Source organism: Sebastes umbrosus, chromosome 19 (assembly GCF_015220745.1).
Source record: "Sebastes umbrosus isolate fSebUmb1 chromosome 19, fSebUmb1.pri, whole genome shotgun sequence".
NCBI classification, from domain to species: Eukaryota; Metazoa; Chordata; class Actinopteri; order Perciformes; family Sebastidae; genus Sebastes; species Sebastes umbrosus.
This window is the reverse complement of record NC_051287.1, coordinates 27,631,872-27,649,701: the sequence shown is the minus strand read 5'-3', so window position 1 is coordinate 27,649,701 and position 17,830 is coordinate 27,631,872. Positions and strand designations below refer to the sequence as shown.

The 17,830-nt window shown below is 42.8% G+C and overlaps 1 protein-coding gene across 2 annotated transcripts in view; it reads left to right on the top strand.

Moving 5' to 3' along the window:
* Positions 1-13,017, top strand: part of LOC119478300 (inactive tyrosine-protein kinase PRAG1-like) — a 35,520-nt gene extending 22,503 nt beyond the window's left edge. For both annotated transcript variants that reach the window (XM_037752954.1, XM_037752955.1), the window contains exon 6: positions 10,411-13,017. In XM_037752954.1, the coding sequence (XP_037608882.1) occupies positions 10,411-11,550 (1,140 nt within the window). In that variant the 3' untranslated portion in view covers positions 11,551-13,017. The remainder of the gene's footprint in view (positions 1-10,410) is intronic.
* Positions 13,018-17,830: the final 4,813 nt, after the last annotated feature.

Genomic DNA, 17,830 nt, shown 5'->3' with positions numbered 1-17,830 from the left:
AGAATTAATAATATCTAATGCTATAAGAGTGTTTATTGCTGCATATACGACCATACTCCATCATAAACAATACATAATGAAAGCATATGGTCAAAGAGCATGAGCCTTCACGTGTGAACGTCAGTCTCTTGTGCCGGCCCTGTAGAAACTATAAACTAGCATAAGCAGCAGTTGAGGATTTACCAACAGCCTTTAGATGGAACATTACATTTACATTACAGACATTTGTGATTTCATTTTTGTAATTTATTTTTTCTTATTGACAATATGTCAGTATTTGAGTGCCTTAACTATTATAGTAAGAATTATGACCAATGAGCCACTGTTGAATGAGTGGGAGATAAAAAGCTCTACATTTTTTTAGTATAGTTCTGGTCGATCTTATGCTTCAATGTATGGCCTTAGTTTATAATTACATCATATTTATATTAAAATAACAAAGCTGCATTTTTTTTTTGCACTCATTACTGTAGAAGACCTATTCTTTCAGTTAAGATTTGACAATGAAGAAGTATTTATGTTCCTTATGTAAGACGTACTTTTCTTAAGGCAAACATTAGTTCACTTTTTTTTGCCAAATAAATGAAAAGCATGTTGAAATCAGAACATGACCTCCTCGCTGTAACATAAATGTACTGAACTGAACCGAAAACCGTGATATGAACCCAACCGTGAATTTTGTGAACCGATCCACCCCATATATATATATAAATAAATAATAATAAATAATACATCCACAGAGCTTTTAGAAAGGTGCTGAAGAAAAGTATTGCTTTTCCTACTAGAAGTGCACTCAGAGAACGCAGACCTCCGTCAAGGCAGGTTTCATGAACGCGTCATCAGTTATACTGCGCATGTCTTAAAGCCTGTGGTGTTAATGCACAGGCTGAGCGGAGTTATTAAAAAAAATTCCCGAAGCTGGATCATGATCCGGATCGCCACCAAAATCTAATGGATTGTTCATTGTTCCACACCCCACCCCTCACAAACATTTAATTCAAATCCATAACGGGCCTTTGGAGTAATCCTCCAAACGGACAAACAAACCAACGCCTGTGAAAACATAACCTCCTTCAGGTGGCCTTCGGCCTTGGTGGAGGTAAAAAAAAAATATTATGATTTATAATTAATAATTTTAAAACTGTTGGTGGGTCCAAAATGAATGTTTTGTTTATCTCTGTGGAAGATATCTGACGCTTAGTTCCCTCTTCTAACAAGGTGTGACATCTAATGGCTGAAAGCTATCAATGCTATCAATAGCACCTTTAAATGTTGGATTGATTTTTACTGGGATTGTAAAGTAGTGTAGGTTCTGTCTCTTCTTACTGTGAAGAAGTTTTTGTATTGTACAGATTAGGGATGTTAATAATTAACCGTTTAACCGTTAACCGGCATTAAGCATTTTAACCGATTAACGCTATCTGTTAAAACGGTTAAAAGAAATGTTAATAATTAATTAAAAAGCTGAGAAAAACTTGTCACTTAAAGGAGAAAAGCTGGTCCACCTTAAGAGTCCACCTTAAGAGAGTCTGAGCCGGCGTTACAGATACAGGAAGTTGGCTCTCGTCTATAGCTCGCTTGAGCGGAGGAGTTGTAGCCTCATAGCATTTATTCACCGACAAATAAATGGTACACACACTGTCTGCTACAGCTACGTTCACAGCTAGAACGCCACTGACAACGGGGAGCACGAAGCTACCAGCAGAGCTACAGATGCTAAAGTAGCACAAACACACACACTGTCGGACAATCGCTACCGTTAATCCGGGCAGACAGAGTGTTGTTACACCGGGCAGACACACAGCTGACAACCTGCCAAACTAAACTAAATGTGCGGTGGAGACTGATACTGGGAAAGTGGCTGCATGTCCTCGACACTACACGCAGCATCGTAGCTGCTAAGTTAACGCTCCCGGACGGTGAACTGGGGACAGTGAACGCAGCATACGCTCCCGGACGGTGAACTGGGGACAGTGAACGCAGCATACGCTCCCGTGCGGGTGAACTGGGGATTGTCTGTTGTGCTCATACGCTGCAGCTGCATGTGAGGCAAAAATCTTGTCGGTTAGCGGTTAATAATCGGTTAAGGAAATGAGCATCCCTAGTACAGATAGCGTTTATTCTCTCCACTCAGAGGTTGTTGTCAAGAGAGCAACTGTCAGCCCATTTGAGATCATCCTACTGTTGTTTAAGGAATCATTTGCACAGTGGGTGTAAAGTCATCCTTTAAGCAGGGATTTGACAGTTTGAGGATAGGAGGAGGAGATTTAAATTGGGCAGGGGTCTTGTTTGTTCTTGGGATACATATGGGATGACCCCACTTCAGCACAAACCTTCAGGGTATGTAGTGTTAGTGTGAGAAGGGTGTGGATTCAGTCTCACTAACCTTTGTCCCAAAGTCATTAGTGTGGTACAAAGCAGCAGCTGTTTGTACAGTAGGCCACAGCGTGGGTGCCCACAGTCTTGCTTAACGTCTCTAGGCCCAATTAATCTTTCCATTCCAGGCAGGATTTACAGTCAGACAAACGGCTGTTGTCAAGACCAGCACACCCACAACACACCATGTAGTATGAGACCAGCACACCCAACACACACCATGTAGTATGAGACCAGCACACCCAACACACACCATGTAGTATGAGACCAGCACACCCACAACACACTATGTAGTATGAGACCAGCACACCCAACACACACCATGTAGTATGAGACCAGCACACCCACAACACACCATGTAGTATGAGACCATTTATTGATTAGTGTTATACACTAGGTGTTTATTGATTAGTGTTATATAGTAGGTGTTCATTGACCAGTGTTATATAGTAGGTGTTTATTGATTAGTGTTATATAGTAGGTGTTCATTGATTAGTGTTATACACTAGGTGTTTATTGATTAGTGTTATATAGTAGGTGTTCATTGACCAGTGTTATATAGTAGGTGTTTATTGATTAGTGTTATATAGTAGGTGTTCATTGACCAGTGTTATATAGTAGGTGTTTATTGATTAGTGTTATATAGTAGGTGTTTATTGATTAGTGTTATATAGTAGGTGTTTATTGATTAGTGTTATATAGTAGGTGTTTATTGATTAGTGTTATATAGTAGGTGTTCATTGACCAGTGTTATATAGTAGGTGTTTATTGATTAGTGTTATATAGTAGGTGTTCATTGATTAGTGTTATACACTAGGTGTTTATTGATTAGTGTTATATAGTAGGTGTTCATTGACCAGTGTTATATAGTAGGTGTTTATTGATTAGTGTTATACACTAGGTGTTTATTGATTAGTGTTATATAGTAGGTGTTCATTGACCAGTGTTATATAGTAGGTGTTTATTGATTAGTGTTATATAGTAGGTGTTTATTGATTAGTGTTATATAGTAGGTGTTTATTGATTAGTGTTATACACTAGGTGTTTATTGATTAGTGTTATACAGTAGGTGTTCATTGATTAGTGTTATACACTAGGTGTTTATTGATTAGTGTTATATAGTAGGTGTTTATTGATTAGTGTTATATAGTAGGTGTTCATTGACCAGTGTTATATAGTAGGTGTTTATTGATTAGTTTTATATAGTAGGTGTTTATTGATTAGTGTTATTAGTGAGATTTGTAACACTTGTATTGCTGTGTCTGAATTTGGATACTTTAGTTTCTAAGGTCCTGTTCACATCTGGTATTAACATGCGTCCTCAGTGATCCAATCACTAGTGGACAGCTCTAAGTACAGGTGTGAACGCACTCAAGAAGCATTGGGGACGCATTGAGATCAGATCTTTCAGACCACATTTAGAGGTGGTCTGGGCCGTGTGTAGTGAATGTGTCCTGACCACATTAAGGACCGCCTACTCATCTGATGTCCAGCTGGGATCTGCGGGATCAATGAGCTCCTCAGGTGAATAAACAGGCAGACACGGGTGCTTGTCACCATGGAAACGGCCTCTGTGCTCTACAGTATCCTGTCTGCACAACTGTATTTTATTAAAATATATCTTGTTTATAGGATACATATCTACAGACTATCAGACTAGACCCGCACAGTTCATTATTATCATACTGTCGGAGATGTGTCGCTTTTTTGTTCCGCTGCTTTGCACGGAGCTGACACCCGACCGCCCGCCTGTTTTCTGTCCTCCCCGCTCTCTGGAGCGCTGTACTTCGCTGTTGTCTGGCAAAAGTTGTTGTCCCCGGGGCCCGCCTGTACAATAACCTCTTATTTCGATGTTAATATCCTACATATTCGTTAATTCTGGTACATTGTATTATTACTGACATTCCTGTAATATTACGTCACAACGGCTGCTGTATTAGCCATGTGTTTACTGCGTGTTTATTTGCATATATAGCGGGGAAGTGAGATCTGATCACAAGTGGACACTGGAGACGCATGTGGAGACGCATTCTAATGCCAGGTGTGAACAGACGTACTTAGAGCTGTCCACTTGTAATCGGATCACTGAGGACGCATGTTAATACCAGGTCTGAACAGGATCTATGTTGACTTCCCGCCAGGCCTGATCAGAGAGAGGATTTATGTTTTTTAAAGAATAACTCAGTGCGTGTTGTGTGGTAGAGAGAGAGAGACAGAATTGGCGCATATTGTGTTTCTTTACTAGAACGTTTGTGTTCTTTGGGGTGTTGTGCCAAGACTTGCTCTGGAGCAAGAGTCAGATTGGATTTACACCACAACATGGAACTACAGACCATATCTACACCCTCCACACCCACACATGAGGGTGATGTAGATATGGTCTAGAGTTCTTGTTTTGATGGACATGTTTGTTAATGAGGGTGTGGAGGGTGTAGATATGGTCTGTAGTTCTTGTTGTGATGGACATGTTTGTTAATGAGGGTGTTGAGGGTGTAGATATGGTCTGTAGTTCTTGTTGTGATGGACATGTTTGTTAATGAGGGTGTGGGGGGTGTAGATATGGTCTGTAGTTCTTGTTGTGATGGACATGTTTGTTAATGAGGGTGTGGAGGGTGTAGATATGGTCTGTAGTTCTTGTTGTGATAGACATGTTTGTTAATGAGGGTGTGGAGGGTGTAGATATGGTCTGTAGTTCTTGTTGTGATAGACATGTTTGTTAATGAGGGTGATGAGGGTGTAGATATGGTCTGTAGTTCTTGTTGTGATGGACATGTTTGTTAATGAGGGTGTGGGGGGTGTAGATATGGTCTGTAGTTCTTGTTGTGATGGACATGTTTGTTAATGAGGGTGTGGAGGGTGTAGATATGGTCTGTAGTTCTTGTTGTGATAGACATGTTTGTTAATGAGGGTGTGGAGGGTGTAGATATGGTCTGTAGTTCTTGTTGTGATGGACATGTTTGTTAATGAGGGTGATGAGGGTGTAGATATGGTCTGTAGTTCTTGTTTTGATGGACATGTTTGTTAATGAGGGTGATGAGGGTGTAGATATGCTCTGTAGTTCTCGTTGTGATGGACATGTTTGTTAATGAGGGTGATGAGGGTGTAGATATGGTCTGTAGTTCTCGTTGTGATGGACATGTTTGTTAATGAGGGTGATGAGGGTGTAGATATGGTCTGTAGTTCTTGTTTTGATGGACATGTTTGTTAATGAGGGTGATGAGGGTGTAGATATGGTCTGTAGTTCTCGTTGTGATGGACATGTTTGTTAATGAGGGTGATGAGGGTGTAGATATGGTCTGTAGTTCTCGTTGTGATGGACATGTTTGTTAATGAGGGTGATGAGGGTGTAGATATGGTCTGTAGTTCTCGTTGTGATGGACATGTTTGTTAATGAGGGTGTTGAGGGTGTAGATATGGTCTGTAGTTCTCGTTGTGATGGACATGTTTGTTAATGAGGGTGTTGAGGGTGTAGATATGGTCTGTAGTTCTCGTTGTGATGGACATGTTTGTTAATGAGGGTGTTGAGGGTGTAGATATGGTCTGTAGTTCTCGTTGTGATGGACATGTTTGTTAATGAGGGTGTGGGGGGTGTAGATATGGTCTGTAGTTCTTGTTGTGATGGACATGTTTGTTAATGAGGGTGTGGAGGGTGTAGATATGGTCTGTAGTTCTTGTTGTGATAGACATGTTTGTTAATGAGGGTGTGGAGGGTGTAGATATGGTCTGTAGTTCTTGTTGTGATAGGCATGTTTGTTAATGAGGGTGTGGAGGGTGTAGATATGGTCTGTAGTTCTTGTTGTGATGGACATGTTTGTTAATGAGGGTGATGAGGGTGTAGATATGGTCTGTAGTTCTTGTTTTGATGGACATGTTTGTTAATGAGGGTGATGAGGGTGTAGATATGGTCTGTAGTTCTCGTTGTGATGGACATGTTTGTTAATGAGGGTGATGAGGGTGTAGATATGGTCTGTAGTTCTCGTTGTGATGGACATGTTTATTAATGAGGGTGTGGAGGGTGTAGATATGGTCTGTAGTTCTTGTTTTGATGGATATGTTTGTTAATGAGGGTGATGAGGGTGTAGATATGGTCTGTAGTTCTTGTTTTGATGGACATGTTTGTTAATGAGGGTGATGAGGGTGTAGATATGGTCTGTAGTTCTCGTTGTGATGGACATGTTTGTTAATGAGGGTGATGAGGGTGTAGATATGGTCTGTAGTTCTTGTTGTGATGGACATGTTTGTTAATGAGGGTGATGAGGGTGTAGATATGGTCTGTAGTTCTTGCTGTGATGGACATGTTTGTTAATGAGGGTGTGGAGGGTGTAGATATGGTCTATACTTCTTGTTGTGAATGACATGTTTGTTAATGAGGGTGTAGATATGGTCTGTAGTTCTTGTTGTGATAGACATGTTTGTTAATGAGGGTGTGGAGGGTGTAGATATGGTCTGTAGTTCTTGTTGTGATGGACATGTTTGTTAATGAGGGTGTAGATATGGTCTGTAGTTCTTGTTGTGATAGACATGTTTGTTAATGAGGGTGTGGAGGGTGTAGATATGGTCTGTAGTTCTTGTTGTGATGGACATGTTTGTTAATGAGGGTGTGGAGGGTGTAGATATGGTCTGTAGTTCTTGTTGTGATGGACATGTTTGTTAATGAGGGTGATGAGGGTGTAGATATGGTCTGTAGTTCTTGTTGTGATGGACATGTTTGTTAATGAGGGTGATGAGGGTGTAGATATGGTCTGTAGTTCTTGTTGTGATGGACATGTTTGTTAATGAGGGTGTGGAGGGTGTAGATATGGTCTTTACTTCTTGTTGTGAATGACATGTTTGTTAATGAGGGTGTGGAGGGTGTAGATATGGTCTGTAGTTCTTGTTGTGATGGACATGTTTATTAATGAGGGTGATGAGGGTGTAGATATGGTCTGTATTTCTTGTTGTGATGGACATGTTTGTTAATGAGGGTGTGGAGGGTGTAGATATGGTCTGTAGTCCATCAGACTAAAGGTCACTAAAGACATATGTGGCAATCAAGTTGGCATAATGGTCTGTTTTTGAAATTAATCGAAAAAGGTGTAGGAGGGAAAACCTATGATATCATTAAAACAATGTATACAAATAATAAATGTCCTGTGAAAATTGGCAATATGGAAACAGATTTCTTCCCCCAAAGTAGAGGGGTGAAGCAGGGCTGCAGTCTCAGCCCCACCCTGTTCAACATTTATATTGATGAATTGGCAAAATTACTAGAACAATCCCATATCCCTGGTCTCACCCTCTCTGACACAGAAATGAAATGCCTACTTTTTGCAGATGACCTAATATTGCTAGCTCCATCTAGGGAGACATTACAACAGCTACTGGATCATCTGCAGACCTTCTGTCAGACCTGGGCCCTGACAGTTAACCTGGAAAAGACTAGAGTTATGGTCTTCCAGAAACGACCCAGGTGTCAGGGAAACCCAAACAGGTTCTTACTGGGCTCCACTGATATAGAACAGACACACAGCTACACATATCTGGGACTAAACATAACCCCAACAGGGAATTTCAAACTGGCCATTGATGATCTCAGAGACAAAGGAAGAAGGGCCTTCTATGCAATTAAAAAGTCTTCAAACATAGATATACCTGTAAGAATCTGGCTCAAAATATTCAAATCTATAATTGAACCAATTCTACTGTATGGTAGTGAAGTGTGGGGTCCTCTTGCAAATCAAGACTTTGATAAATGGGACAAACACCCAATGGAAACCCTAGACGCTGAGATTAGCAAGAGCATTCTCAGAGTCCACAGGAACACCCCCAACAATGGATGCTGAGCTGAATTAGGTCAATTTCCCCTTTTAATTAGGATACAAAAAAGAGCCATCAAATTCTACAACCACCTAAAAACAAGTGACCCCAACTCCTACCATTACAAAGCTCTCCATCACCAAGAGGAGAACAAAGAGAGGAGTCCCCTCAGCCAGCTGGTCCTGAGACTCACCTCCTCTAACAGCACCAGGCCTGAGGACAGCCCTCACACTATCTGGACCAACCAAATTAGAGCTAAAGAAAAAGAAAATGACATCAACTATTGGACATCCACCACAAAAAGTCAACACAAACTTCAATGCTATTTGGCTCTAAACAGACAGTACACAGTGGCAGACTATCTGACCACCGTGACTGACCAGAAACAGAGAAAGACATTGACTATGTACAGACTCAGTGATTACAGCCTGGCCATAGAGACTGGCCGACACAGGCAGACCTGGCTGCCTAGAGAAGACAGGCTGTGTCAGCTCTGTCCACAGAGACAGGTGGAGACAGAGCAACATTTCATATGAAGACATCAGGAAAAAGTTCTTTACAAAAATGAAATGTAAACTCCCAGATTTTGATTCCCTCTCTGACCAAACTAAAATACAACATCTAATTGGAGAAAATAGTGTCATCAGCATAGAAGCTGCAGGATATGTCAGTGCATGTCACAGCCTAAGAGACAACCACAACAACACACAACACATAATAGATGTAACTCACACTCTGCCTTTTATTTACTCCTCTACTTCATGTTTTTTTTTTTTGTTGTTTTTTTTACATTTATCCTTTGATATTGCAATATATTGTTGTTAATTGTTTTTATTTGTTTGTTTGTTTTATTGACACAACAAACATTAATTACTTCTGTATTGTTTTCTACCATTTTCATGCATGTTCTTTTTAAATACCTATATATTGTAATTTGCTTAATGATTTGTATATATGTATATATATGTTTTTGTTTTTATTTTGTTCTTTTTTTTCTTATTGAATTGACGTTTTGGCAATATTGTTCACCTGACAGTCATGCTAATAAAGCATATTGAATTGAATTGAGAGGTTGATGTAGAGAGGTAGACGTAGAGGTAGAGAGAGGGAGGGGTAGAGAGAGTGGTAGAGGTAGAGAGGGAGGGGTAGAGAGATAGAGGTAGACGTAGAGAGAGGGAAGGGTAGAGGTAGAGAGAGGTAGCGGCAGAGAGATAGAGGTAGAGGTAGAGAGAGGAAGGGGTAGAGAGAGTGGTAGAGGTAGCAAGAGGTAGAGAGAGAGCAGTAGAGAGGTAGAGAGAAAGAGGTAGAGATAGAGAGAGAGGTAGAGGTAGAGAGAGGTACAGGGAGAGAGAAAGAGGTAAAGATAGAGAGAGAGTTGGAGAGGTAGAGGTAGAGAGAGAAAAAGGTAGAGATAGAGAGAGAGGTAGAGAGGTACAGGGAGAGAGAAAAAGGTAGAGATAGAGAGAGAGGTAGAGTGGTAGAGGTAGCAAGCGGTAGATAGAGAGCGGTAGAGAGGTAGAGAGAGAGGTAGAGGTAGAGAGAGGTACAGGGAGAGAGAAAGGTAGAGATAGAGAGAGAGGTACAGGGCGAGAGAAAGAGGTAGAGATAGATGGAGAGTTAGAGGTAGAGAGAAAGAGGTAGAGATAGAGAGAGAGAGGTAGAGAGAAAGAGGTAGAGATAGATGGAGAGGTAGAAACAGAGGTAGAGGTAGAGAGAAAGAGGTAGAGAGAAAGAGAGCGGTAGAGACAGATGTAGAGAGGGAGAGAGGTAGAGAGAGAGGTAGAGATAGAGAGAGAGAGAGAGAGGTACAGGGAGAGAGAAAGAGGTAGAGATAGATGGAGAGGTAGAGATAGAGGTAGAGGTAGAGAGAAAGAGGTAGAGAGAAAGAGAGCGGTAGAGAGCGGTAGAGACAGATGTAGAGAGGGAGAGAGGTAGAGAGAGAGGTAGAGATAGAGAGAGCGGTAGATACAGGTGTAGAGAGGTAGAGAGAGAGATGTAAAAAGAGAGGGACCGTTGAGGGTGAGGAACATCTGCATCAGAGACATTGATTTCACTTGAATGAGAGCAGGAAGTGAGTTGACGTTGACTTTGGATTTTCACTGACAAGAATTCCTGTCTTTTATTTCTTGGCTCCAGTCCCTTCCCGTCTCTGTGTGGGGAATTCTTCTCCCCCCATCCCTTTCTTCTCCTTTGCTTCATCCTTCCCTCCCACTGATCTTTGTGTTTGTACCTCTATAGATCTGTAAGAGTCCATCCATGGAGGCCAAACAGGGCCATCTGTATGGTCTGTCAGTGCAGCAGAGCATGCCTCCCCACTTCAACCTCCAGCAGGACTGTGGCCACTTCCTCGCTTGTGTCCCCCAGAGCATGTTGCCTTCCGACGAAGTCTCTCTGCCCTCCACACCTGCTTCATCGCTGCCTCAGCCCTCCGTGTGTACACCTGGCCAACAGGTAGAACGAGAGCGAGTGGTGGTCATCACCTCCGAGATCCCTCGGCAGACGGCGGCTGATTTCGTTCGGGAGTGGGCGGCGTTCCATAAAACTCAGCCAGAAGTCTATGAGCGCCGTGTATGTTTCCTCCTCCTGCAGCTCTGTAGAGGTCTGGAGCACTTGAAGGAGCACGGGGTCACGCACCGCGACCTCTGCCTCGAAAACCTGCTGTTGGTGCCTCATATCCGCAGGGCCTCCCAGTTCCCCCAACAAACCACCACCGACAATGGCACCAGTAATGGTTCAAGTGGTGTAGACAGTCAGCGCCACCTTCCCCGGCTCCTCATCAGCAATTTCGCCAAGGCCAAGCGTCGCTCCTCCGAGGATGCCGCCTCAACCAGCGTGGACCCTCGCATCAAACGTGACCACGCCAGATTGGCACCCGAGATCGTCTCAGCAGCACAGTACCGGAAATTTGACGAGTTCCAGACGGGCATCTTGATCTATGAGCTCCTCCACCAAGCCAACCCATTTGAGGTGAGTCCAGCTCTGAAGGAACAAGACTACCGCTGTGAAGAGTTGCCTCCAATCCCCTCCGTCTCCCTTTACTCCGCCGGCCTCCAGAGGCTGGCCCAGCTCCTGCTGCAACCCGACCCCATCAAACGCATCCACATCCAGGAGGCCAAGCGCATACTGCAGAGCCTGCTCTGGGGCCCCAGGAAAGACCTGATGGAGCAGCAGTGGGAGAGACACGGACAGGGGGTGGGCTTTGTCGACGGATCCCGACACGAGGGCCTCCTGAACTGGCTGGATGTGAAGCGGGCCCTGCTGATGATGAAGTTCGCTGAGCGATCACTGGAGCCCGAGAGGAACGCAGAGCTGGAGGACTGGCTGTGCTGTCAGTACTTTTCCTCGGCTCACCCTCCTGTCGCTCTGTCACACTGCTGAGCTGCTCTACTCCCTAAAGTGACGGCTCACTTTAGGGTTCAAAATGTGTGTATGAGAAAGACCAATAATGTCAAAGTTAATGTCTAGACACTATGGATGGGAGATACTGTGAACTTACCCACCTGTTTGCGCTACTGCTGCATGCATGAGAGCCATGCATTAACCTAACGTCCACTCTTTTACACAAACAGTATCCTGCTACAGACTCTGTCTCTGTCAACTTAGCAAAGAAATGAGCTGTGAAAAATTCATCTGTTTTTAAATGTTTAAATGTTCTGTAACGACAAAATCATGAAAGCATTCACTCTCCGACTGGAATCGCTTTGTGCCAGTGATGCTGATAAATACATCTGTAAAGAAAAGGAAGAATATGGACAGTATTCATAATCCTATTATGAATAGGATACAATAGGACACAATACAGTGTCAAAGTTTCATATTTGACACTGTATTGTGTGTATTTATTAAGACATTTTACCCACTAAGAACAGGCTAATAATTCATAACCTTATTCTGTGTCAGCCAGCTTTGCTAAGTAATGTACAGCTAATGTCTACGTAAATGTGCAGCTAACGTTTCATTTGAAAAGAAATATGAGGTCACTAGCAGACTACCACTGTTTATTCATGGGCACATAGGGGCGTATACTGTATACTGTGTAAACAACACACCGTTTCTTTAACCAGATCCACAGGAAGGTAACAGAATGCCTATCCCTCAGTGAATACTGGTTGCACAATCCTTGTTAGACAGCATTGCATAATAAAGACTTGGTATGAGTTCATCATAATTCACACTGTCTAACACAACTCATTCATTAGATTGACAAAACAAATGGCAACGTTAGTGATTGCTTCTACTGAATGGATGCCCACTTTTTCCTTACACTTACTTTAAGTTCATATTTAAATGTTTTGACATTTGTCACAGTGCCTTTTGTTCTTTGTATATCTTACAGTGACTCAGAAGCCAAATGTAAATATTACTGATCATTCGTCCTTTGTGATACTGGCCTTTCACCGAATGTTTTAGAAACAACTTTGTACAGTAATTTGTAGATGAAATTAGAAGAAAAAATGAGCCCAAGCAGGTCTTAAAAAGCCATGAATACGAGCAGCAGTTCAAACTATTTATGCTATAATTCGTTATCCTGTAGTAGTCACTGGAATTTCTGTTTATTTTCATATGTGGATTATCAAGTTCTTATTTTTTTGTGCAGCTGGGCCTGTTGTTTGCGTCCCGTGTCCCATGTAGGCTGCAGAGAAAGCTTCAAGTTCATGGGTATTTTATCTCCAACAAAGGATTTCCTAATAAAGTCCAGAATTGAACAGCCTGCACCAGGTTTTAGTCCATGACTGACTGACAGGGTCACAACTCACAACTAATGCATTATTGATTTGAATTATTTAGTGTGTGCCTCACCTATTTGCATCTATCAATAAACTGTGCATATATTTTCTCACAGTATTATCTGGTGTTTTGGTCTTTTTTGGGGGGGTGCATCCCCTTTAATGATTGGGCCATGAAGGGTTATTACTGTTCTGTTATCTGAGCTCCTCTACTGTGAAACTAATGAACCTGTTCCTGAAGAAGAGAGCGTGGCTCTCAGTGACCACCCCCCCCCCCTCCCTGAAGAAATAAAGGTACAAAAAAAAAACACCTGCAAAAGATTTCAACTTTTAGACATACAGTCCTTGCATATGGTAAAATTAATATTATAACCATCAATAAATGGTAGATTGATAGTTTATTAAACATTTAGTTATTTTACTGTTAAACAATTAAATGTTAATTATCAGTAATGTTATAATTAAACATATTACAACAGTTTATTGTTGCACACAACATTTGATATACTATATTAAGTATTTGTCAATGATTACCAAATGTAAACCTTTAAGAGCTTGTTTGTAAAACAGCTATAAACATTACATAGATAGATATTTAACCCTTTGTTAATGGTTAATAATTGTTTTTTTAAACCGCCTATAAACATTTAGATGGCTATTATAAAGTTGCAACTGATGATTATAATACTTTGTTAAATGGTTAATAAATACTATTTATTAAACATTATTTAGATAGATAGTTAATAATTTGTCAATGGTTAATAATTGGTTTCTGCTCCATCTATTTATGTAATGTTTATAGATGTTTTACAGACGATTTCTTAAAGGTTTACAAATCATTTCGTCATCATTAACAAATACTTGCTATAGTATATAAAAGGTTATTTGTGCAACGATAAACTGATGTTTCTAATGTTGAAGAGAAAAAAGTCATGGTCAGAACTCACAACTAATACATATTGATTTGAATTATTTTGAGTTTGCTTCACCTATTTGCATCTATCAATAAACTGCATAGATGCGTCTCGAGATAACTTCTGTTATGATTTGACGCTATATACATTTTTTTTTAATTGAATTGAATGTTTTACAAACAATTTCTTAAAGGTTTCCATGTCATTTGGTAATCATTAACAAATATGTAATATAGTATATTAAATGTTATGTGTGTAACAATAAACTGTTAAATAGTTCACTATTGTAATCAGAATGTAATTGTTATTTTCGTATATCAGCTATGAGACAATATATAATGTATAAACTACTTATTTCATATTACACAAACTAAAGAGAAAATAAGAGAAAATATAACATTACTAATATTTAGAAAAACTTATTCATTATAATATCCCTTATTAACAGTAAAATAACTATTAACTTTAAGTTTAATAAACTATCAATTTACCATTCATTAATGATGGAATTATAAGGTGTTGCCATGTATTTTATTTGATGTATTAAGTAGAGATTTGCCATGAAATGAGTGCATGATGGGGGCCAGTCTGCATGTCTTGTGACAGAGGAAGTCATGGCTGTTATTTTGATGTACACTGCTGAAAAGAAATGAAGGGAACACTTAATCATCACAGTATAACACCAAGTCAGTTAAACTTCACAAATCTGTCCCATTTAGGAAGCACAAGTGATTGTGAATCACTTTCAGCTGCTTTGGTGCAAATGAAAGTGACAACAGGTGAATGGAGAGGGAACAGCAAGACAACCCCCAGACAGGGAATGGTTCTGCATGTGGTGGCCAAAGACAGCTGCTCTCTCCTCATCCTTCCTGACTGATTCTTCTCTAGTTCTGTGTTCTGTAGTGTCCTCGTCACTACTTGTAGCATGAGGCGGTACCTGCAGCCCAATCAGGGTGCACAGGTAGTCCAGCTCCTTAGTGATGGCGAGATGAAGCTTCATGGAGCACTGAAGCTCTCCAGCAAATTGGTTCGCAAAAGGGTTCATCTCACGAGGCTTCATCTGGGCTTCACGTGCACACCAAACCACCTGTCGGTCAAATAGTGTAAAACAGGCAGATACTGTATATTCCAGATGCGTGGCAGTGGTTTAACCGGGCAGAGGGGCAGTGAATGTGCGTGTGTAACTAAAGGAAAATGATAGATGGGAGACGTTATTGTTTTTATTCAGGAATAATAAGTTCTCAACTGTATTTCGGCTTCGGGCGTCTTCAATGATGTCATATGTCTTAAACGATACGAGCCTCAATACGCACTTCACAGAAAACTTCCTGGATTACTGGACACACGCTCCAAAGCCTCGGCACATTACATAACATCTCTACAGCTCCTCCAGGATGGCACATCCATACATGCGGTCGCAAGAAGGTTTGCTGTGTCTCCTAGCACAGTCTCAAGAGCACTGAGGAGATACCAGGAGACCGTCCGTTACACGAGGATGGCCGGACGGAGCCGTAGAAGGGCATCGACCCAGCAGCAGGACCGGTATCTGCTCCTTTGTGTGAGGAGGAACAGGAGGAGCACTGCCAGAGCCCTACAGAATGACCTCCAGCAGGCTACTGGTGTGCATGTTTCTGACCAAACTGTCAGAAACAGACTCCATAAGGGTGGCATGAGGGCCCCACTTCCTCCAGTGGGACCTGTGCTCACAGCCCAGCACCGTGCAGTCCGATTGGCATTCACCAAAGCACACCAGAATTGGCAGGTCTGCCATTGGCGCCCCGTTCTCTTCACAGATGAGAGCAGGTTCACACTGAGCACATGTGACAGGCGTGAAAGAGTCTGGAGACGCCGTGGTGAATGTTATGCTGCCTGTAACATCATCCAGCATGACCGGTTTAGCGGTGGGTCAGTGATGGTATGGGGAGGCATACTTGGAGGGTCACACAGACCTCCTTGTCATAGCCAACAGTACCCTGACTGCTGTTAGGTACCGGGATGAAATCCTCAGAGCAATCGTCAGACCTTACACTGGGGCAGTGGACCCTGGGTTTCTCCTGGTGCAGTGGGCCCCGGGTTCCTCCTGGTGCAGTGGGCCCCGGGTTCCTCCTGGTGCAGTGGGCCCTGGGATCCTCCTGGTGCAGTGGGCCCTGGGTTCCTCCTGGTGCAGCAGGCCCTAGGTTCCTCCTGGTTGCAGTGGGCCCTGGGTTCCTCCTGGTTGCAGTGGGCCCTGGGTTCCTCCTGGTGCAGTGGGCCCTGGGTTACTCCTGGTGCAGCAGGCCCTAGGTTCCTCCTGGTGCAGTGGGCCCTGGGTTCCTCCTGGTGCAGTGGGTCCTGGGTTCCTCCTGGTGCAGTGGACCCTGGGTTCCTCCTGGTGCAGTGGACCCTGGGTTCCTCCTGGTGCAGCGGGCCCCGGGTTCCTCCTGGTGCAGTGGACCCTGGGTTCCTCCTGGTGCAGTGGACCCTGGGTTCCTCCTGGTGCAGTGGACCCTGGGTTCTTCCTGGTGCAGTGGGTCCTGGGTTCCTCCTGGTGCAGTGGACCCTGGGTTCCTCCTGGTGCAGTGGGTCCTGGGTCCACTGCACAGGACAATGCCCAGCCTCATTTGGCCAGAGTGTGTATGCAGTTCCTGGATGACGAATTCATCGATGCCATTGACTGGCCCTCGTGTTCCCCTGACCTCAATCCAAATGAGCACCTATCGGGCGTTATGTATCAGTGCATCCGACGCCGCTAAGTACCGCCACAGACTGTCCAGGAGTTCCCTGATGCTCTGATCCAGGTCTGGGAGGAGATCCCCCAGGACACCATCCGCCGATTCATCATAAATGGAAAATTAAAAAAGGACACAGAGAGACACAACAATGTGGCAGATGTGGCAAAACACCCTCTCACAGCATACACCAGTGCCCAGCTAGAGATGTATTTTGTAATCAGAATAAAAAGAAAGGACACAATTCAAGAGTATGCAGATCAGGAGCTGTAGGAGAAATCCAGGTTGCAGGAGATCATGAAGATGACCGCCAAGTTGCATTTTTAGGTTCAGTGACCTCAGTTCAGTCAGGACCACTTTAAAAGCAGCTTAAAGCAGCTTAAATAAGGCGCCCTGTATGAAATTTGTCAATGAATGCATAGAGGGGAATCAGCTGGATTGGGCTGGCTTAAGATCGGCTGCTATCAGCTGATAGCTGTCATATGAACAGAGCTTGACTTCATGGCCTGCCTGAACTAACGCTACGCTCGATAAGATGCAGACGATGCTTGGATTGCTGCAATAAAAGTAAATGACAATGACTGCGAGCTCAAAATAGACAGGAGCAGATGTAGCTGTGTTGTCAGAGAGTGAGTAACAAGCCTTGATACAGAGACCAAAGTTGCTGCCTACAGTGATTAAACTGTATGGTGCAGGCATGTCCCCACTTACAGTCAGAGGGAAATTTACAGCTAAACAGTCGGCAAAAGTGTACTGAAACCAGTATACGTAGTGAAAGGTTTAACAAAGGGTTTACTTAGTTGGGCAGCAAGTGTAGCTCTTGGACTAGTAAAGAGACTGGACAGGGTGTCTTTGAACTCTGTAGAGTCAGTGAAACAGCAGTTTCCAAAACTATTTAGTGGTTTAGGTAGATTAGAGGGGGAGTACAAGATTGAGCTAAAAGCAGATGCCAAACCATTCGCACTGTCAGCTCCCAGACGTGTCCCACTACCTCTTCTACCAAAAGCTAAGAGACAACTAGCCCGCATGGAACAGCTCGGAGTGATTTCAAAAGTTGAGCAGCCCAGACTGGTGTGCAGGGATGGTCCAAGATCCAAAACCGGACGACAAAGATGTTCCCATATGTGTGGATTTAACAAAGCTGAACAACTCAGTCAAAAGAGAAAGACACATGCTTCCATCAGTGGAACACACCCTAGGGCAGCTAGAGGGCGCCAAAATATTCTCGAAACTGGATGCAAATTCAGGATTTTGGCAAATTCCATTATTAAAGGAGTCCGCCCTTCTCACCACATTCATTACTCCATAT